Genomic DNA, 23,576 nt, shown 5'->3' on the forward strand with positions numbered 1-23,576 from the left:
TTCTTAATTGTTTCTGGAAAAAAATCAAGTTGTAGTTGAAAAAGAGTTTTGAAAATAGCAGGATGAGGGGAAAAAAGGGTTATTAGAATATTGTGGTTATAACCAATAACCAAAATAATGGTTGTGGGTTTTTTTTCCTTTAGAATTTCGTTCTGAATTACTGAAAGTAAAACAAAGAGGAAATAATACTTTTACAAGGATTTAAAACAGAGATGGCAAAGTTTTTTCCCTCAGGTGCCAAAAATGTGTGTGCATGTGCTATTGCACAATCGTGAGTGCCCACACCCATAATTCAATGCCTGGGAATGGCGAAAATGGCCTCCCCTCCCGGAGGCCCTCTGGAGGCCTGAAACAGCTTATTTCTCAAACTCTGGTGGGCCAGGAAGGCCCATTTTTCACCCTCTTCAGGCTCCAGAGGCAAAAATGCCCTCCCTCGTCCCCTCAGAGACTCTCCAGAAACTGAAAATGCCCTTCCAGAGCCTCAGCTGGCTGGCATGCACATTAGAGTTGAACTAGGCTAACAGTGTACAAGCAGCTATGGTTCCGCATGCCATAGGTTCGCCACCACTGTTTTAAAACAAAAACAAAGAAATAACTGTGAAATGTATTACAGTGGAAATTCTTGCTTGATGGACAGTCTCAAAGCACACTATACTCAATGGGCACTACAATGTCATCGTTCCAGAGCTGTAGCAATAAACCCTTGGTAAATCTATGTGTGTTACGGTGACTTTATTTTTAATAAATGTGCTATATTTTTAGCAGCCAATGAATCCATTGCTTTATTGAGTTCTGATGACTACAATTAGTGTAGTAGATTTCCTTTTTTGAGAAAACTTTCTTTTCTGTTCTAGGTATTATGCGTCATTGTGCTTACAGTTATCTTAGGGTGTATATTTGGACTGAAACCTAGCTGTACAAGAGATGGTAAGTAGGAAAAATGCTAATAGAAGAATAAATATATGAGCTTTAAAAATATCTCCACATCCCCAAGATTACATTCATAGCATTCTACACTGGTCTTCTGTATATACTGAGTAATGGCTTGTAGGTTGAACCAGATCCAGAATAAGGTACACCCTACTTCTGGAAACAGCTACATAAAAACAAGAATTTATTTATAACGATAACCCAGGCATGAACAAAGTAATATAGGCCATTGAATTTTTCACTGAGCTTCCTCTGGCATGATTGTGCCTAGTTGTCAAAATTTTTCCATTAAGAACTCAATACAATACAAATTATGAATGTTGTTAGTAATACAGTGGTACCTCAAGATACGAACCCCTTGTCTTACGAACAACTCGAGATACGAACCCGGGGTTCAGAAAAAATTTGCCTCTTCTTATGAACTTTTTTCGTGTTACGAACGCCAAACCCGAACTTCCAGGTTCGGTGTTCGGGAGGCTGATGGGAAGCCCCCTGGCTGTTTTAAAAGGTGACAGCCGGGCGGTGGGGCTTCCCAGCAGCCTCCCGAACCTGGAAGTTCGGCAAAAGTTCGGGGTTCGGGAGGCTGCTGGGAAGCCCCCCAGCCCGGCTGTCACCTTTTAAGACAGCCTGGGGGCTTCTCGGCGGCCTCCCGAACACCGAACCCGGAAGTTCGGGTTTGGCGTTCGGCGTTCGGGAGGTCGCTGAGAAGCCCCCAGGCTGTTTTAAAAGGTGACAGCTGGGCGGCAGCGTTTTTTTGCGGGATTTTTTTTTTTGGTTGCATGGATTAATTGACTTTACATTGTTTCCTATGGGAAACAATGTTTCGTCTTACGAACCTTTCGTCTTACGAACCTCCCCCTGGAACCAATTAGGTTTGTAAGACGAGGTATGACTGTATTTGTATCTGAACTACCATTTAATTAACAAGAGCCTTAGTTAATTAATCAAATGGGATTCAGATCTCATGCAAGTCACTGATAGAAACATAGAAGACTAAAGACAGAAAAAGATCTCATGGTCCATCTAGTCTGCCCTTATACTATTTCCTGTATTTTATCTTAGGATGGATATACTGTATGTTTATCCCAGGAATGTTTAAAATCAGTTACTGTGGATTTACCAACCACCTCTGCTGGAAGTTTGTTGCAAGGATCTACTACTCTTTCAGTAATATAATATTTTCTCATGTTGCTTTTGATCTTTCCCCGAACTAACTTCAGATTGTGTCCCCTTGTTCTTGTGTTCACTTTCCTATTCAAAACACTTAGGTATGTAGGATCACAATCTTCAATTACATTTTTATGTATAACTTCCTTGAAATAAAAACCCAAGCCACATGTATACCCTGGGATTATTTTGCACATATGACTAAATATACTGGTCTTGAATGGTTTTCCATGGAAATGCTTTTCCCTCTTGTTTTTCAATCTCACAAAACTTAGTTTAGCTTAAGACTTCTCCACCCACAATTCAGAAGGAATGAGTAAATGAAGCTGTACTCAAAGAAATCAACACAAGGCTTCAATTAATCCTTTTGGGGAGAATAGGCAAATTTAGATCTAAAAGATCTATACCAGGGGTGCCAAACTCGATTTCATTGAGGGCCACATCAGGGTTGTATTTGAACTTGGGGGTGGGGGGCACGTGGGCATGGACAGCTCAATGTCAATTGTGTTGGGGGCTTCTGTGATGGCCTGAATGCTCTGCCAGCGAAAATTGGCTCCCAAGCTCTGTTTTTGCTTGCGAAAGCCTCCTGCAATCCTCTGCCAGCAAAAACCGAGTTCAGGCGCTCCATTTTCGCTGGCTGGGGCTCTGCAGGCCAGGCCTTTTCTGTTTCCAGGGTGGCCTCATGGGCCAGATTTAAGCAGCCCATGGGTCAGATCTGGGTTCTGAGCCTTGAATTTGATGCCCCTGGTCTATATGGTCTCCATTGGTTGACATTGAAATTTAGACAATGCACGTGACTTCAATGTTGCTTCCACATCTATAGTCATAGGCAGATTCAATAGCATTTATATTATTTTAGATCGAGAATCCCTATTTTTTTGGCTAGGGGGTAAAGAAAAAGGGAGTTACTAAAAGGGAAATCCATACTGTGATGCTAAGCCACCCTGAAATAGAACGTTGCCTTCAATCTGTAACATTGAGTAACTATTAAAACTTTCAGTGAAAACCTGCAAGGGTCGTTGCTATGAAAGAACATTCGGAACCTGCCGCTGTGACAAGGAATGCGTTGAACTTGGAAACTGCTGTTTAGATTTTCAGGAAGCTTGTACAGAACCTGGTATGCATTTTTTTAAAGTTTTATTTTATTGCTTTCATTTCATCCCAGCTGAGCATTTCAAAGAGTTGCCCTTCTGGATTCCAACCATTATTTCTGTCTGTTTCAGTTGTGTATATTTCCATATGTTTCAGTTGAATAAATTCAGTCAGAACTGATGGAAAATGAAATTGAATTAAAACGTTTAATCATTTTTGGCCTAATTTTTATATTCCTAGTAGCAGTAATGGGCTGCAGCCCCCACGGGGGGAGGGGGGCATAGTGAGGGCAGTAAGTTCATGCACTATTTATTGAATACTTAATAGTTTTTTATTGTTGTTCCTTCTCTGGTACCTTAGTATGATCCTTAATTGCTTTTAAATTAGGAAATAATTAAATAGTTTTTACCCATAAATGCTTTTATCCTTTTAATATTTATCTAGAACTGAACTTTTATAGCAATTAAAGAAAATTGAGCTACTTCCCTAATCTGTTATCATATACTGAACCTTGTGGATTCAGTACAAAACCTTAAAATGTTGCTGTGCTCTTCAACAAATAATGCTGTCCTTTTTGTGGCTATTCAAATAAGGTGACATAATCAACTGAAAAAGAGTCCAAGCACCTATTTGAAAACTTATCTTGGTCGGTATGCCACTCCCACCCAGTCACATGACCTTTAAGTCACCCTGGTCATATGATTACCAAGCCACTCCCACCGGGTCACATGGCCGGCAAGCCACACCCACACAATAAGCCCTGTGGTAGTAAAAATTTTTCCAGCCCTTCATTGCCTAGTAGAAGTCAGAATGAAGATGAGGGTTATAGGGGGAGAAATGGACCTTTCTTACCAGTTTCTCTTCTAGTAAATTCAATATTTCATGACTGGTCATACTTACCATGGCCATTATTTTCTGAAGAGAGCACTTCTACCGCATGGCAAACCATTTTGCACCAATGCCAGTGATATGCTTTCCAGATTCCAAATATGCTGAACAGTCCAAAATGATTTAAAAGGGCTGTTTTAAATGTTTAGAACCTAAGAATTCTAGGTCTCTACTCAATGCTTAAAATATTGAGAGTGTATGGATAAGGGAGTAGGAGAAACACATTAGGTAGGAATATTAGGAATTTAAATTGGTTGGACACTTTGAATGATGGCACTCGGTTTTCTCCCAGGCCAGTGATTTTAGCCATGAAGATCCTTGCTCAATATTTCCTTGAGTTCAGAAAGTACAAAAACAAAAGTTTGTTTGTTTGTAGCCTTGTAACAATTTGACATGCAATTCTACGTACAGTTTTTATCCAGCCCAGACATGTTTAATTTCAAAGAGTATCTCTCTCTTACAGTTAAGATATGGACCTGCACCAAATTTAGATGTGGTGAGAAGAACCGGCCAGAATATCATTGTTCCTGCTCGGATGATTGTGTGAAAAATAAAAATTGTTGTGTCAATTATGATTCTGTTTGCCAAGGTAAAACTCCCTGTTTGCTTATTTCTTCCAATAATGGCACTGTTTATTCTACTTTTTCAAGGATTTTGAGTTAGTTTCTAGGCCAAGAAGTCTGATTTAAAAGACTGCTTTAAACATTTTATTTTTAAAGAAAGCACAGGCCAGGGTCTTTTCAAACTCAGAATCTATTGAAATTATTGGGATAAATTGGTTACAGTGAGATAAAAAACTGGCTGGTTTCAGGGGGAGCTGAGTTAATTGGGATCTTATTTTATGTGCCATAGCAAGCATTTGGTTTTTAAACTAAAGAATAATGTTTTGTAGCTGACTCCATATACAGTATAAGTAAGCATCTACTCTGATAGTTGATACATAAGTAAGAGGATACATTGTCCTATGATGAAGTGTTTATTTTTTAAAATCAGAGCAACCTGGTTTGCCCAAATATGGTACAGAGGATACTGCTTCTGTTTGTCCACTGACAGTTGCAAAATTTGGATTTGGCTAGTATAGAAAAAAGAAGGGCTGGGGGACATGATAGCAGTATTTCAGTATTTGAGGGGTTGCCACAGAAAGTAAGGGGGTTTTCAACTTATTTTCTACCAGAGGGCAGAACAAGAAACAATGGATGAAAACTAATCAAGGAGAGCAGCAACCAGGAATTAAGGAATAACTTCCTAACACAGAACAATTTAACCAGGGGAAGAACTTGCCCTGGTTAAATTGAAGAAATGGTGGGTGCTTCTCAAGGATGTGTGTGTGATATCAATTTGTCACCCTAATGAGGTGATCAGATTAGGATCCAGAAATGATCCTAAATCTTCAGTCCAAAGCTCCTTTAATCAAGGCAATTGTTTAAATCATGTTCACAATCTTCACCTTCCTTTCTAAAAACACAGCAAGCTTCAGTGTAGTTAGCCATACTCCTGTAATTTCCTAGCAGAGGAAGAGGAAGAAGAAGAAGCATTTGATTAGGGACATCAGATGTGCTTGCTGTCTTGTGTATCATCCTCCAGTAAGTTTTTTCATGTTCTGTCTTGGATCGTAACTGAGCTAAGGAAAATACAGTGGTTTGGCAGCATATTTCTATCAGAAGGCCAGTGGGTGGAGGAAATTCTAAAGACTGCACCTGTTGAACAATTCTGCATTAACAGGCAACAGAGACCACCAATCTCAGATAAACATTTTAAACATTATAGCTTTAAAAAACCCCAAAAATACAAATGGCTATCCCTAATGACCTTTTTATTGAAGATGCCATGTGTAACTATAGCAGTGCTTCTCAATTATTTTTTGTTATGCATGCCCAGGAAGAAGTAAACATTTTTCACCTCCCCCAAATTGCACAATGGAGCTACAAGTTTCGCGGCCTCCCTGAATGTGATGGAGCTACAAGTCCCATGTAGGATGCCCGTCTTGCGACCTGCCCCACCTGACCTGCCACCCCCATTCCCTTGTGAGGCGTACGTCCTACCTGACACTTGTAATAGTACATCCATCGCGTTACTTGGCATTGTGTCCAGGGCAGCCTGTTCTAAAAGAAAATGTCTTCTGAGTTTGAGAAGTTTGATTGAACTTGAGAGATGTTTTCTTTTGGAATGGACTGCCCTGGACACAACACCGAGGAACGTGACAGTGGTACCGACACAAGTGTCAGGTAGGACATGCATCCTACTCCCAGTGGCAAAAAACCCATGTTCCCAGGGCTCATGCAACCCCCTAGCATCGGTCGACCCCCCCCCCCCCAGGTGGGAATGCCCACTATTTGAGAAGCACTGAACTATAATGATATCAAAGCTGAGATCCAAAAAATAACTTTAGAGCTTCACTGACAATTTTGCTTGTGATTAAAAAAAAATTGAATAAATAAATAAATAAATAAATAAACAAACAAACACAATATTTTCCTAACTACGCAATTAATAAAGTATCAATAAATTTTACTCTTTTGAAGTAAAATAATATCATAAACTTCTTTTTTAAAACAAAACAAAACAAGGAAAGACAAGTTGGCTTGAAGAGAAATGTGAAGACATCAGTGAAAACCAGTGTCCAGAAGGGTAAGGAAATTTAAGATTTATTTGTTTGTTTGTTTGTTTGTCAAACATGTATAGGATAGTAGTAGTTTGTATAACATAACATAAGTAAAAAGTAATGATAAAAGAGGACAATAGGACAGTAGGACAGGGATGGTTGGCACAGTGGGGCACTTATGCACGCCCCTTACAGAACTCTTAGAAAATGGGGAGAGGTCGACTGTAGACAATCTAAGGTTAACGTTTTTGGGGTTTTGGGAAGAAACCACAGAGTCAGGTAGTGCATTCCAGGCATTGATCACTGTTGTTGAAGTCATATTTTCCATGTACATATCTATTTAATGCCCTATTTTTGTGTGCACTAATTCGCATTACATTCTTCATTCCTGGAATTGCTGCTATAGCTTCTTTTTTCCGCACTGTCCAAGTTTGTGGGGAAGATCTGGTGAAAGAAATAAAGAAATTTCTTTCCTTCCTCTCAGGTAGAATGTTGTGTAGTTTGGCAAAGCCTTTATTACTGTAGCTTTCCCAGCTTAGTGTTATAAAAAAATGTGGTTCTTATCTACTGCAGCTCCCATTGTTATGGCAGCTGAGGTTCAGGTTTTAGAGGGCACCAGGCTGAAGACAGCTGATAAACAGAGATTTTTGATGGGGTTTTCTTTTCTTCCTTTCTTCTGACACATGCTTATGGCCACCTGGAGGAAGAGGCCTTTAATCTATAGCAGAGATAAAAAAGCTCCTGGTTTTCTCATGCCTGTTGTTTGTTGGGGAGCTGATTGCAAAGGTTGAGCAATGCTCCGCCCACCTGCCTGGATACCGCCATTTGGGTTCTTTTACCCTCTGTGCATGCACAGAACACTTTGTGTGTTTACAGAGGGTAAAACTATTTTGTGTGCAGAAGGTAAGACTATTTACAGGACCATCTCCTGCCGCATACCTCCCAGAGGCCAATAAGAGGTCACAGAGTTGGCCTCTCTGGGTCCCGTCAACTAAGCAATGCAGGTTGGCGGGACCATGGGGGAGAGCCTTCTCTGTGGCCGCCCCGATTCTATGGAACCAACTTCCCCCCCAATATCCATACTGCTCCCACCCTGCTGGCCTTTCGCAAAGCTACAAAGACCTGGCTTTGCCGACAGGCCCGGGGGCCATAAATTCATAGCTTGATGGGCAACAGTAATAATGGTGTGTATATATATGAGTGTGATTTTCTTTTTATAATAACTTTTTGTGGTTTTTTCCCCAGTTTGTTATGTTTTAACCTCAGTTAACTGTTCGACTTCTTTTACTGTTTTGTATTTATTCTTATTGAACTTGTACCACTGTAGTAAGCCACCCTGAGTCCTTCAGGATTGAGCGGCATAGAAGTCAAACAAACAAACTGTCGGGATTAGAAGACCCCCTTACCTTAGACAAGGCGCTCAGCCCGTGAGGAGTGAGCCGGGAGCTTCCAGAGGTGATGGATAGTGAAGTACAGACAAGCATGTTCGAATGAACAAGTTACTTTTTATTAGAAAAGTATAAAAACAATAAATGTCTGAAGAGACATGAAAAGCACATCCTCTAGGTAGGATGTATGGAGAAAAAGATGTCCTCTAAATAAGGACCGCCCTTCTTCTTGGAGAAGAGACAGGATGTGAGCAAAAGGTTACATCACACAGGAGGAGCTATCTTACTAGACAGAATTAACTCTCTAACTACTGGATGTTTCTCAATGTCATGGGGGCTGGCAATTTCCAGCGTGACACCCCTTCTTTGTCAGTCATCAGAGACAAGAGGGACATCAGGACATCAAGACATCAATTCACTTAAGGCACAATTTGTTGGCGAGGTATTCATGTTGATCAGCTGGCAATGGCTTATTCAGCAAGTCAGCGATCTGCTCAGTAGTAGCCACATACTGAAATTTCACGAAACCATCTTTCACCTTCTCTCGGATATTTTGATACCGGATGTGAATGTGCCGTGAACGAGCTCCAACAAATTCAGCTTCAGCAATGAATGCAACTGAAATATTATCCTCCATAATAACAATTGGTGTCATAGGACCTTTCCAAATACTATCAATGAGAGGAAAAAGAGACATTAATGCATTACAGCAATCAGAAACACATGCATATTCAGATTCAGTTGAAGAGCAAGAAATAAACTTCTGCTGCCTAACTTTCCAAAAGAAAGGACAACCATTTAAAAACATGATATAACCAGAAGTACTTTTTCGTGTTTCTGTGTCACTTGCCCAGTCAGCATCAGCATAACAAATCACTTCAGGGTACCCAACATGATCTGGCTCAAGGTACAGCTTCTTGCCTTTCGTGAGCTTCATGTATTTGAGCAGCTTCTTTATGCAAGACCAATGAAACGTGGTAGCCTTTCCAACGTATCTGGACAGTAGATTCACACTCAGTGAAATGTCAGGTCTCGTCCAGCTGCTGATGTACAATAGCGATCCAATCACTGACCGGTACAATGTTTTGTTCTCAAAATCAGGATACTCTTCTCGGGTTAACCTGTAAAAGTCAGTTTGCATAGGAGAACGACAAGTATGCGCATCAGACATGTTACAATTTTGCAAAAGCTGGTCAACCTTACTTTCTTGTGAAAGAGAGAACCCCTTCTCAGTTTTCTCAAACTGAACACCTAGATAATCATTGATATGCCCTAGGCTTTTCAAGGTGAAATGTTTCTCAAGGCCCTTAGCAAAAGTTTGACTAGTGCTTTCATTGAGACCTACATAAACAATATCATCAACATAAACAAGAACAATTTCATAAGTCTTACCTTGCCCTTTTGTGAACACGCATCCATCAGATTCGGACTTAATAAAGCCCATTGAATTTAGCTTTTGGGATAATAATTTCTACCAGCAGAGGGCGCTCTGTTTGAGGCCGTATAAAGACTTGCTCAGAAACCAAACCTCTCCTTCTCGGTTCTGGAATCCAGGAGCACCCTTGACGTAGATCTCTTCATTCAGATCAGCGTTCAAATAGGCAGTCTCTACATCAAACTGGAAAACTTCTAAACCCAAAGCAACAGCAGTGATTAGGGCAATCTTGACACTTTCATTTCTGACTGTGGGTGAGTATGTGTCTGTGTAGTCTTCGGGATAAACTTGAGAAAATCCTTGAGCTACAAGCCTAGCTTTGTACAGCTTTTCCTCATTAGGCTTTTGTTTGACTTTATACACCCAGCGTGTGCCAATGACTTTCTTCTTGTTAGGAGGCTCCACCTTCTGGAACACATTAAGTTTCTTTAAACAGTCCAGTTCGTGTTCCATAGCCTCATGCCATTTTTCTTGTTCAGAGTCAGGCAAAAGTTTGATCTGGTGAAAATGATCAGGTGGAAGTGTAAGATTGTTACACATGAAAAGATAAGGAGAGTCAGATACTTGCTGTGCAAATCTCTTTGGAGGAGTTCCTTTGGTAGTTCTCTTGGAACGTCTGGGAACGCTGGTCCATCCTTCATCATCATCTCCGCCTTCAAGTTCATCACCAGAGGTTTCCTCGGCAACTGTCGAAGGTTGTTCATCATCTGGAACATCTGGAATATCTGGCACAGCTTCCTGGGCATCAGGACTCTGCACACTTTCCTTAGGAAAATAAACTGAAGTATCATTACTATGTATACTGGACCAATTTGTGTCTTCCTCAAATTTGGCTGAATTAGAAATATAAACTCTGTGATGAGAGTCAGCAAATTTGTGGTACTTGGAGACTTCATCAAAGCCGATGAATCTCATTCTTTCTGACACAGGACCTCCTTTTCTTCTCTGTTCAACTGGAATGTTAACAGTGGCATAACAACCAAAAATGTAAATGTTTTGAATGTCAGGTTTCTTGCCATGGAGCAAGTAATAAGGAGTGTCTTGAATGACGCTACTCCATGTTCTGTTAACAATGTAATTAGCATACCTTAATGCTTCGCCCCAGTATGAAAAGTCCACGTTTGCATCCTCAATGAGACAACGAAACATTGTCTGCAGAATCCCGTTTCTGTGTTCGCATACATCGTTGTGTTGCTGGGCTCCTAACGATGAGGTCTGCCTGAGGATCCCATTCCTGGCCATCCATCCTTGGAACTCTTGTGACATAAGTTCGCCTCCACGATCACTTTGAATCCGCTCGATCCAGACGTTGTGTTGGGTAAGTATATCTGCAGCAAAGCCTTTAAAAGCCTCAAACGCCTCTGATTTTTGTTTTAAAGAAAAAACAAAGCCAAATCGTGAGTAACTGTCAACTACAGTTAAGAAGTACTTACGTTTACCAACAGTAGGCCGAAATGGACCGACAACGTCGGTATGGACCAATTCAAAGATGCGTGTACACTGGCGGACAGGAAATCTGGGAATTGTGAGATCCTGAAGTATGGCAGTGTTACAAATTCTACAATCAAGGTAAACTTTGCAAGCCCCATCAATTGTGAAACCATCAACATATTCAGACGTCTTTGCTAAAACGGGGTAAGAAGCATGCCCCAAGCGACGATGCCATCTGTGAATGCACCTGGAATGAAAAGATTTGTTTGTTAACATATGTTTAACATTTTTAACAGCATTAGGAACCTCAGGGGTTTCATTGGTTTTAGGAACCTTTGAACTAGCGGTGGCACCAGGGTTTCTCTCTGGACCTGTGCATTCGCCCTTTGGAACGCTTATACTTACACTACCTTTGCTGGCAGGTTTGGGTTGCAAATAAAAGACACCTTTGATGGGGATGGCAGTAGCAAGAAGTTTGCCATCCTTGATAATGTTGGTGTCAACAAGTTCAAAGTTTATTACAACCTTCAATTCTTCTCTCAGGCAATATCCACTAAGAATGTTGTTCTTGGCAGTTGGAACGTAGAAAACATTTGAGATAAGGGAGTCCAGTTCTTTGACGAAGACTTTTCCTTTTCCTTCCACCTTGGAACGTAGATCACCAACTCCATACACTTCCTTGACATCTGTCGGGTGTAGCTCACTGAAGGATTCCTTCCGGTACGCGATGTGTGCCGCTGCTCCACTGTCTAGGGTCCATAACTCACGAATGTCATAGAGTGGACTCTTGTCAGGAACAATGCTGAGGTGGATGGTACCAACATAAGTAGGTTTCTCATCTTTGGAGTCTTTGGGAGTCGACTTTGCAGCTCCAGAACTCTTTCCTCTGGATCCTTTCTTGTGTGCGCCTTTAGGCTGGGTTGGATAAGGTGGATGATCAGTCTCGCCAGACTTCACACTTTGCACATCAGGAGATTTGCGAGTGTCATCCTTCTTAAAAGGTTTCTGGCGTGAGTACTTTGGAGTACTTGTTTTCTGCTGACCGCCCTTGGCCAAGTTAGATTTAAATGCTGCTGACATAGGTCTAAGGCCAGTGTTCAGCAACTCTGCTTCTTCAGTTAGCATGTTACAGAGTCTCTGAGTAGATTTCTGGGCCATTGGGAGTATGCTGAACTTGTAAATAACTTCTTTCCATTCAGGACCAAGAGAAGTTATAATAGCCGCATTTACTTGATTATCATCATAGCGGTATCCTCTTTCTTCTAAATCTTTGTGCATTGTAAGAATTTTAGAAAGGTGAGGTGCAAGTTCGCCCCCTGTTGGAAGTTTAGTATTGTTAAACTTGGCTATCAGTATGTAATTGCTTTCATCTGATATTGGCCTAAACATGCCATCTATTGACTGCAATATCTGAGCTGAAGTAATGTCATGTGTGTCATATCTCTGTGACAACTGTGAATCCATGCTCATGAGAATGAGTAGCTTGGCTTTTATGTCAGCTTCCTTTTCTTCTGCAGTCCAGCGCCTTACTGGTGGATTATGAACAATCCCATCTATGTCATGAGCCAGTAGGTGCAAATTTATTCTGTGAAGCCACTTCCTATAATTGTGTCCATTAGGTAACAGCACAAACTCACCTTTCAGAACAGAGGAGGTGATGGTCTGTCTTGCTGGAGCAGTCATTTGGACCGCTTGGAGCGGTTGGGGTTGAGCCCCTACCCCTCCTGACAAACCTTGTGGCTGTACCACCTGGGGAAGTTGTGCAGGCATCTGCGGAATAAAAACTGGAGGTATCTGCGATGAAACAGAAGTACCTGGAATAAATGGATCTTTTCTTTGCATTTCAGCAGCCATGTCTGCCTGGGAAAGTCCCTGTCTGGCTTCTGGCAATGGTTTTTCCTTTCGGACGTTCCATCCACTAGTGGCCGCTGTTGCGTAACTTGCAGCAGTGGGGGAAAGCCCCCCTTTTCGGCTTGCAACATTTTCAAACTGCAAATTGACCATTTTTTTATCTTCGAGCTGGAGAGCCCTCCCTTGTTCAAAAGGAATGTGTTCTATGTGAGAGCGTGATGGGAAAAAATGTGTGACCACAGGAGGATTTACGATGTGCCCATGCGTATCTTGGGGTGAGTGGGAGGAATGGATTCCTTCTATCTCTCCCTGTGGAGAATGAGCACGTGAACTGCCTCTCAGGGACATAAACTCCATTTTTTCTGCAAGAAGTTTAAGCTGAAGTTTTTTCAGAGATCGTAATTCAGTCCTGACTTCATTAGCCTTTTTTAAGTAACTGAAATAGATTTCTTGCTGCTCTATATTTTTCATTGTAGGAAGATTATCGAAATGGAGACAAACTGATTCTAAAGAATTTATCTCCTTCTCATCCTTGTCAATGAGCTCTTCAATTTTCTGCAGGTTTAAGGAAGTTCCTTTTATTTTAGCAGAAGTGAGAGAGCTAAAATCATCTAGGTGCCTTGTCTTGGTTTGAGCCTTAACGTGGGTGCCAGATGATTGTGAGGGGAACAGAGTTAACGTCTCCTCCTCCTCATCTTCGCTAGGATTAATGGAAAGACTGCCGGAGGGCTCACCCTGGGTAGATTTACAATCCTTTTCCCTGGTTTCTACATCATCAATCAAGTAAGATTCACTTACGGTTTGTTGAGTGCAGGGGTCAGCTAGAAGAAGTTCCTTCTCACCTTGTAGAGACATGGTTGGATTCCTTTTACAATCGGTTACACGAATTGTCTCCTTGAGTTGGGCCAATTGGTCACTCGTGAGGGAATCAACGTATGACTGCGTGAGAGGATTACGTTTCTTTTTCGCTGGCATCAGGGAAAAATTCCTAGGAAGCTTACGGGGTGTAAGCGGGGTCTGTTACTTCAATAATAACCATCCTCTGCTACCATGTCGGGATTAGAAGACCCCCTTACCTTAGACAAGGCGCTCAGCCCGTGAGGAGTGAGCCGGGAGCTTCCAGAGGTGATGGATAGTGAAGTACAGACAAGCATGTTCGAATGAACAAGTTACTTTTTATTAGAAAAGTATAAAAACAATAAATGTCTGAAGAGACATGAAAAGCACATCCTCTAGGTAGGATGTATGGAGAAAAAGATGTCCTCTAAATAAGGACCGCCCTTCTTCTTGGAGAAGAGACAGGATGTGAGCAAAAGGTTACATCACACAGGAGGAGCTATCTTACTAGACAGAATTAACTCTCTAACTACTGGATGTTTCTCAATGTCATGGGGGCTGGCAATTTCCAGCGTGACACAAACAAACCCAAATGACAGTGTCTAGTCAGGTGGGTAGAGCCTCATGCTGCCTTCGTGAGCGGCTCTCCGACGACCAACCAGCAGAAGCCAACCAGGAGCATTTCACTCCTGATGTATAGCATATAGAAAATAAATGAATAATAATCAGGTGTTTACTTAACTGTCCTAATGTTTCCAACTCAGGTTTACAAAACCTCCAGTGTTACTATTTTCTTTGGATGGATTCCGAGCTGAATATTTGCAAACTTGGAGCAAACTTCTTCCGGTTATTAGCAAATTAAGTGAGTACCTACTGCATCTGAGCAATAGCAAGCAGAGATAATCGGGGGGGGGGGGGGGGGAAGGAATTAAATATTGTTCCCTTTCATAGCTCTACATATTATTTGTAAACTCCAAATAAGACTTGAATGTTTCATGTTTCATGATCCAAAAATGAACTTGTTGGAGTCTTGCCTGAATTTTAGCAATTTTTTTTCTAACTTTTGTAACCATGTAATGATTACATTTCCAGATATGGAAAGTTAGATACTCTAAAGAATGATTAATTATGAAGTGTATGAGAAAGGGGAGAAAGAAGACACTTGAATATATTTGAAACCTATTTATTTTGGAGGGCTGACACAGAAGAACAATAAATATTTTCCATATGTAATTTAGTGATACTATAGTAATTCGATCTAAGTTCTCTCTTTGAAACTTCTAGCAACAGCTAAAATATGGGAGGACAGTGAGAATGAGGGGCACTTTGCATTTCATTTGGAACAGTGTAATAACATTTATTTCTGCTGCTGCAAAAAACATGGGAAATGCCATATTAATCTAATTCTGAATAATTGATATGAAAAAGTACATTATTTATAAACATGGAATTGCATTTTTTTTCCTTGACAGGAAAATGTGGGACATATACTCGCAGCCTAAGGCCAGTGTATCCATCAAAAACATTTCCTAATCATTACAGCATTGCTACGGTATGTTGAAGTTCTTGCTTTTCATGTTCCATATTCCCTTCAAAGGCATACTAAGAGTTGTAAAAATTCTATTTCATTACATTAGGGGAAATAACTTCCATAATTTTTCCCACTCTTTAATTCCATGTTTCCAGTGTAGATACCACCATATCCCAGTACAGTGGTACCTCTACTTTTGAACTTAATTCGTTCTGTGACCAGGTTCTTAAGTAGAAAGGTTTGTTAGAAGAAGCCATTTTTCCCATAGGAATCAGTGTAAAAGCAAATAATGTGTGTGATTGGGGAAACCACGGGGAGGGAGGAGGCCCTGTTTCCTCCCAGGAGATTCCTAGAAAGGCCCCATGAAGGCTTCTCCCCACCTTTTCTGGCCCTGTTTCCTCCCAGGAGATTCTTAGAGAGGCCCCACAGAGGCTTCTCCCCAACTTTTCTGGCCCTATTTCCTCCCAGGGGATTCCTAGAGAGGCCCCACAGGGGCTTCTCCCCGCCTTTTACGGCCTTGTTTCCTCCAGGAGATTCCTAGAGAGGCCCCACGGAGGCTTCTCCCTGCCTTTTCCGGTTACAGTTTTGGAGGGTCGGGTTTGTAAGTGGAAAACAGTTCTTGAGAAGAGGCAAAAAAATCTTGAACACCTGGTTCTTATCTAGAAAGTTTCATAAGTAGAGGCGTTCTTAGGTAGAGGTACCACTGTATTTGTTTGCTTGATGTTTTCTTGTGCCTCTTTTCACTCTAAACTCAAGATACAGGGGCCAGTTCCAGCATGTGGGGTACTTAGAAACTGGCTACCCTGGAAACAGTGAACTGTCCCACATTGCCAGCAAAAATGGGCACCCGAGTTCCATTTTTGGTTGTGATAGCTTTCTGAAACTCTCCGCCAGTAAAAACGGGGCTCCTTTTCACTGGAAGAACACTCTGCCAGGTCATCACAGAAGTAATATTGAGCTGGTCACACCCACACTGGTCAGGCCCCCCCAGCCCCCCTGAGGTCAAACACAATCCTGATGCAGCCCTCAATGAAATTGAGTTTGACACCCCTGCTCTAAAACCAATCTTGTCTCCCTAAAATCAGTGATGGAGAACCTATGGCACAGGTGCCACAGGCGGCACGTGGAGCAATATCTTCTGGCACGCAAAACGTTGCCCTGGTTCAGCTCCTATGTGCATATGTGTGCCAGCAAGCTGATCTTTGGCTCGCCCAGAGGTTCTGGAAGGGCGTTTTTGGCTTCCAGAGAGTCTCCAGGGAGATGGGGCAAGGCGTTTTTACCTACCCCTGGACTCCAGGGAAGCCTTTGGAGCCTGGGGAGGGCAAAACACAAGCCTACGGGCACCACCAGAAATGAGGAAAAAGCCATTTCCAGCATCCAGAGGCCCCCCAGGAGGTGGGGAAAGCTGATTTCGTCCACCCCAGGCATTGAATTATGGTGTGCACTCACGCATGTTCAATAGCACACGTGCATGCTCTTTCAGCACCTGAGGAAAAAAAGGATCGCCATCACTGCTCTACATTGTTGTTAAGCCTTAATGTTTTAACTCCTCTTGGGCCTTGCAATTGCCCCAGATGAAATAAAAAGAGTCTGGAAACTTTCCAAACTACTGTGGAGTTGTGAGGGAAGATTAATAAAGACATGGAGAGCTGGTTTCTTTTGTTGTGGCAAACTTTGTTTAAAATCTGTTATTGTAATACTAAGCTGGAGAGAATCAAACTTGTTCCCAAACAGTAACTGAATTTAAACATGCCTTGGGATGGATATAAACATATATCCATCCTAAGATAAAATACAAAAAATAGTATAAGGGCAGACTAGATGGATCATGAGGTCTTTTTCTGCTGTCAGTCTTCTATGTTTCTGTTTCCTGTCTCCTACTGTGTATAGCTTGAAATCTCCAATTGTTGCCATGTCATCATTGTTGATGCATATTAATTCAAATCTTACTTCCAGGGTCTCTATCCAGAATCCCATGGTCTGGTAGATAACAAAATGTATGATCCAGAGAGAAATACTTCTTTCACCCTCAAAAGTCCTGAGAAGTTTAATTCACAGTGGTACCAAGGACAGCCAGTAAGTATCAATTCTTACTGTGTTATTAATTATCAAAATATACTTAATACAGCTCACATTTCACTGTAAGGACTCATAGACCCATCTCATAACAGCTGACTTGATAGAATACCTGGGAAGCACCAATTCCTTTTACGTGCAGTTGCTGTTATCGGATCAGTCGGATATAGTCTCTTTGAATGTAGCTAAATGAAGTTATACTGTCTGCAAAATTAGGCAGACTTTGGCCACTGACAACCCACCACCAATTGTTAGATATTAACTTGTATTTCTCTTCTCTTCTCTTCTCTTCTCGCCTCTCCCCTCCCCTCCCCTCCCCTGTTTTTTTTCTTTTTTAATGTTTCTTATTGACTATTTTTAATGGTGTGTAATCTGTATGCCTGTTGATGCTGATTTGTCTAAATGACAAACTTTCAGGAATTCCATCACATTTTTGGGTTTAATTTAGTCTAGGATGCTCACAATTGTCCTGTTGAGATAATGGTCAATATATTACAAAACTAAGGAGTTTTCATTGTGTTTTCTGACTGCTAATTGGTGTTCATGAATGTACTCTGCTAGCCTTCTGCCTGTTCGTTCTACAAGAGAAAGTCATTGTATAGTTTTATTACATGGAGAAGCAATATGAGCTACTTGACACTAACTATGGGAAACATGAGATATGAAAGAAAGAGAAAGTTTAAAGATAAAACCAAGGCTATCTGCCTGCTCTACAGAGAAATAGCAACATAAAGTGATAAAGAGAGCAAGTGAAGAAAAAAGGAAGTTTAAAGAAAAATGAGCTATTTTAATAATTTATACCTCAGGTGGAACTTTTGCTGGAAGAAAAAAGTTGCAGAGCTGTTTCTCAAATTTCTGCCTTTCCTGTTGCTCCCGCTATGGAAAGTTTGAGATATCTGGAGCAAAAAAGAATTGATTTATTTGGGGATGAAGAAGAATAAAAAAATCAGGATGATCTGTTTCCTCCGTGGGAAGCATTTCCTGGGCTTTGAATTGTTATAACCATTGAAAGTAGCACCCCATTTAGTCAACTTTAGATTCAGCCTAATTCATTGCAAATCATAATGGTTAATCATGTTAACATAAATATGATCAGAGAAAATGGAGCTGCAAGATTTATGAGCAGAAATTGGTAGAGTGAGTTTCATACACATATAGATTTAGAATTGAAAAATGGGGACAGGACAGAAGTGGGTTCCTCCCCATTCGGACTGGTTCTTTAAAACTGGTAGTGTGAATTTCTCCCTGTTTGCCAAACTGGGAGTGATGGTTGGCTGGCCGTGCCCTTGAACCAGCTCTCTCCTATAGTGCTGCCATCTTGTTTTTTGCTCCTATGGATGCACAGAAACTGTTTTTTGCTTCTGCACATGTGTGGAAGTCGGGCTTTCAGCATTGTGCATGTGAGCACACCCACGTGACGCAGAAGGAAGCAAACCAGCAGCGAGGTAAGTTAGAATCCAGCCCTGGGACAAGACCAGAGGTGGGCTGCTAAGGTGGCACATCTGCGTATCTGCATACGATTTCGCTACCTGCCCAAGTGCAGTAGCAGAATCGTGCTGGACTCCGCTAATACTCAGAGCCACTGGGGCGAACACACGTCACCGTTCCACCTTAGCAGTCCACCTCTGGACAGATCTAATAACAGACCCATCTGTAGTTCTTCCCTTCCATTGAAACATTGAAAAGAAATGATAAGGCTAAGAGAATAGGTTATTCTATGATTATTGTGAAAACATTTCCAGACAAGTGTAGAGAATGGGAAACATTGAAGGGTTCATGAAGGAAATATGATGCACTAGGCACAAATGCTGTTGGAGATGTATGGGAAAGAAAGACTTTCTTTTCTTTGAAAAATCAGAGGCAATAATGTGTTTGACATGGGGTACTTATGGTCAGCACAATCATTTACTGGAGTTCAAATAAACTACATTGTTAGGATCAGAAATTCAGACCATAAAAAGGGGGAAAGATGCAATTTATTTTATGATGTATGCTACATTGATTACACAGAACTGTACAAATTTTATCTACAGAGTTATAAATACAATATTTATTATTTATTTATTTATTACTTAGATTTGTATGCCGCCCCTCTCCGAAGACTCGGGGCGGCTCACAACACGTGGAAACAAATCATAAATAATCTGACAATTTAAAATATTAAAGATTTAAAAAAGACCCCATATACTAACAGACATACACACAAGCATACCATACATAAATTAGACATGCCCAGGGGAAGATGTTTCAGTTCCCCCATGCCTGACGGCAAAGGTGGGTTTTAAGGAGTTTACGGAAGGCAGGAAGAGTAGGGGAAGTTCTAATCTTCATCTAATATAGATGAAATATTTATAATATGATGTCTAAATTATATCTCCAGTAAGGAAAGCTGAGAGAATTTTAAGTGGTGGCTATTTTTATTTTTCTTTCTTTTATTGATTTGTGTAACACAAGGTTTTGATAAACAAAAAGCAGGTTTTCCTTTCAGTTGTGCTGATTGTTTTGATGAAAGGGTTTGAAACATGAAAGGTCTTTCTCTTGATATCTCATTTGTTTTTTTCTTGTTCTCACTCCTCAATGGTCTTGCAGTTCAGTTCATCCCGTCCTGGTACTTTGATGTATTTTTATTCCCAGGATACTGAATACATGCACAAATAATGATGATTTTATTTTACTTTTTAAAAAATAGTGTATTTATATTCTGTCTTCATTATTTTTATAAATAACTCAAGGAGGAGAACACACCCAATACTTCTTTTTCCTCTGATTTTCTACACAACAACAACCCCCCTTGTCCTGATCGAAGAAGAGTCTATAGTCATCCAGCCAGTTTTCATGCCTGAAATGGGACTGGAACTCACAGTCCCCTGATTTTTAGGCCAACATTACAACCTAGAACAAATAGAAACTCCCTCCTACACATACAAAGTCCTATTTTTTCTTTTATGTTGTTCCCACAGACTTTAATAAAAATGTATGATTGTTTTATATGATATTATACAAGCTTTCTTCATGTGTTCCAATTCTTCCTGATCATTAATGGTAATGTGATCAATTATTCCTCATTATTTCTGCATCATGCTGGTATAGCTGTTGTTTTTGGTACTGTTATTACAAGATTGCTGTTATTATCCTCAACTCTCATTTGTGATTTCACTTTGTTTATGAAGCCTCTCAGTTGTTGTTTTTTTCTCAAAGCTTCTGCAATTCAAGAAGAAAAAGAGATAATGACATAGAGATGAAATCCAGGAAAGGAGAGAAACATTAGACAAGGGGATCAAAGTAGTGAGGCAAACAAGAGAGAAAAAGAAATATTTTGTGAGAGATATTATGTAGGACAGCTGAAAGGTAGATAGGAGCGAAGGAAAGGAGACAAATTGATTGGATGGGAGTGGAGAAATGTGGCGAGGGCATTAAGCATTCTGTAAAGTAGTGTGGATTGACAGATATATTGGTGAAGTCTGGCTGGATAGCCTGTGAGGCAGAAGGAGGCCATCTTAAATTTATAGTGGATAAATTTGCCAAACAGAACAAAGAAAGGAGGAAAGGACAATATTTATTTTTCAAAATTTTATTAAATTTCTAAAAATATATAAAAAAGAAAAAAAAGGAGTTGGGGAAAGTGGTGACAACAACAAGGCAGTGCAAGAAACAGCAACAATTACAAACTACAGTAGAAAAAATATTATTTAATTTTTTCCATATGGATAGAAATGTATACATTTATAACACTTTGACCTAGAATGCATATTAAATAGTTCAGTCATCATAAACATACCCAACCATGAAGACCTAAGTTAAAATCTCGTTTGTTTTAGTTTCAATCAAAAAATCCAAGAGTGATTACCTTATGATTCTTAATGAATGTATCTTGTCATTTTATGTACACTGAGACATTATTCACCAAAGACAAATTCCTTGTGCGTCCAATCACACTTGGCCAATAAAGAATTCTATTTTATTTTATTTTATTCTATTCTATTCTATTCTATTCCATTCCATTCCATCTATCCCACCCCACCCCACCCCATCCCATCCAAACAAAGCTAGATAAAATCTTTTCTTTAATCAAATCAGTCAATTTCACTATATCTGGCAACTTTATTAATTTCAACATCCATTTATTTTTGAAAATGGAATCATGGCTTTCAGGAGACAAGGCTGAAATGAACAGCTCTTCACAAGATCAAGAATGTTCAATGCAATACGATATAGAACAGAAAAGGCTTGTTCAGAAGAATGTTGAAATATTCAGTTATTTTAGTAGATTATATAGATAAATAAAGCTTCTATCTTGTGTTAGAAGAAACAGAATAACAGATCTTGTGAAAGACTCAGTAGAAATGCTATCATAAACATAGGCAGCTTTTCATCTTCTTATGAATAGCTTTGGAAAATATATCACTGGAATCAAACACAATCAATGAAAGATTCAGTAAGAGAAGACTGGCATAAAGTTAGTTAGGGGAAAATATGTTCCTTCTGACTACAATATAGAAGGCTTGGGTGAGTGGGTGGAAACTTGCTTTTCCAAATACTGTTTGTTTCAAAAACAACAGAGAGAATTCACAATGACAAGAGTTTTTTTTTAATCTTTTTGTACAGCTTTGGCTGACTGCAATGTATCAGGGACTAAAATCTGCTTCATTTTTCTGGCCTGGTTCAGATGTTGATGTCAATGGAAGTTTTCCAAACTTGTACAAATTATACAACAGGTGAGAATTTGTGAATGCAACAACATCATGAAAAAGTTCTAAAAAGCTAAACCTTTTAAGTATGGCAGAATTTTTGGGGAATAATTTTCCTTTTCGCTCTAAAGCTATGGTACAACCTCTCTTCTCTTCCACTGTTATTTTAAATATTATTGATTATGGTTGATAAGTTTAAAAACCTGCTTCGAAGAAAATCTGTAGGTAAATTTTAAGCACATAATAAATTATTCAGTCATGCTCTCAGTCATTGCATATCATTTTCATTTTTATTAGCTTATGGGTTCTATTTATTTAATTGTTCTATTAAGAACTACATTCTAGGCAGTGATGGCGAACTTATGGCATTGGTCCCACAGATGGCACACAGAGCCATATCTGCTGGCATGTGAGCTGTTGCCCTAGCTCAGCTCCAACGTGGATGTGTGTGATGGCCAGCTGATTTTTGGCTCACACAGAGGCTCTGGAATGGGTTTTTTTTGGCTTCCAGAGAGCTTTTAGGGGGATTGGGGAGGGCATTTTTACCCTCCTCCGCCTCCAGGGAAGCCTTTGCAACCTGGGGAAGGTGAAACACAAGCCTACTGGGCCCACCAGAATTTGGGAAACAGGTCATTTCCGGCCTCCAGAGGGCCTCCGAGGGGGGGGAAGCTGTTTTTGCCCTCCACAGGCATTGAATTATGGGTACTCATGTATTTGCAATAGCACACGGACATGTTCTTTCGGCACCCAAGGAGAAAAAGGTTCACCATCACTGTTTTATGGGATTGCATGCTTTGTTGATTTTGATATTATACCAATTGTAAGTCACTTGTTTTTGAAAAATTATTTTGTGATGCACTTGCTATTTTTTGTATAAAGAGTCTTCGGAGAGGGGCGGCATACAAATCCAAATAATAAGATGCTAATTATTGCTGACATTCTAAATTGTCACACAACATGCTGAAAGGCTCTGTAAAAACTCTGAATTTGTATTTCTTCCTGAATGTCCTTCTTACAAGTATGAGTTTTTTGTAAATGGTAAGGAAAAAGAGGGGGGATTAGCTTTATGGTGTGTTGATTGATTGATTGATTGATTGATTGATTATTTTCAACCACATAGATACATTTTCTCCATGATCTATCCCTAACCTGGATTTTCAGGTTTTCTGATATTCCACCCACTGTAACTGAATCTATCCAACTTATTATTTAAATATTTTTAAAAAGACAACTTTTATTGATTCGAGATGTTCCATTAAAGAAGAACATACTTTTTTATGGTTCAGGAATTTATTTTAACCTCATTAATAGTTTCATCAGAATTAACACTGTATTTGCTTGTAATGTTACAGGATTGGTGTAACTATAGAATGCCCATAGAATTATGTTTGTGTGCTTGTTGTCCTAAGGCGTTTCCAAGCAGAAGTCTCTGGAAATGCTAAGCAGATATTCCTGCACTTAAAAAGCCCCACATGTTTTTATAAAATTTTGATCTTTAAAATATTCTGAATATTTTCGTGATAATCCAATTGGTTGTCAAAGATGCACATGAAAATATTTCTTCTAATCAAAAATAGTAGGCAAAGAAAGCCTTAAATAGCTAACCATGCTTTGGCAAGTATCTTCTATTTATTTTTATTTATTTATTTATTTAGTCAAG

The 23,576-nt window shown here is 40.1% G+C and overlaps 1 protein-coding gene across 1 annotated transcript in view; it reads left to right on the forward strand.

Annotated features, from left to right (window-relative positions):
- LOC139157118 (ectonucleotide pyrophosphatase/phosphodiesterase family member 1-like) overlaps positions 1 to 23,576 on the forward strand; it is a 72,856-nt gene that overhangs the window by 14,911 nt on the left and 34,369 nt on the right. Inside the window, exons 2-9 of the mRNA XM_070733529.1 lie at positions 855 to 927; positions 3,098 to 3,214; positions 4,541 to 4,666; positions 6,645 to 6,705; positions 14,386 to 14,483; positions 15,094 to 15,173; positions 17,109 to 17,228; positions 21,834 to 21,943. Coding sequence (XP_070589630.1) covers positions 855 to 927; positions 3,098 to 3,214; positions 4,541 to 4,666; positions 6,645 to 6,705; positions 14,386 to 14,483; positions 15,094 to 15,173; positions 17,109 to 17,228; positions 21,834 to 21,943 — 785 coding nt within the window. The remainder of the gene's footprint in view (positions 1 to 854; positions 928 to 3,097; positions 3,215 to 4,540; positions 4,667 to 6,644; positions 6,706 to 14,385; positions 14,484 to 15,093; positions 15,174 to 17,108; positions 17,229 to 21,833; positions 21,944 to 23,576) is intronic.

This window comes from Erythrolamprus reginae, chromosome 1 (assembly GCF_031021105.1).
Source record: "Erythrolamprus reginae isolate rEryReg1 chromosome 1, rEryReg1.hap1, whole genome shotgun sequence".
NCBI classification, from domain to species: Eukaryota; Metazoa; Chordata; class Lepidosauria; order Squamata; family Dipsadidae; genus Erythrolamprus; species Erythrolamprus reginae.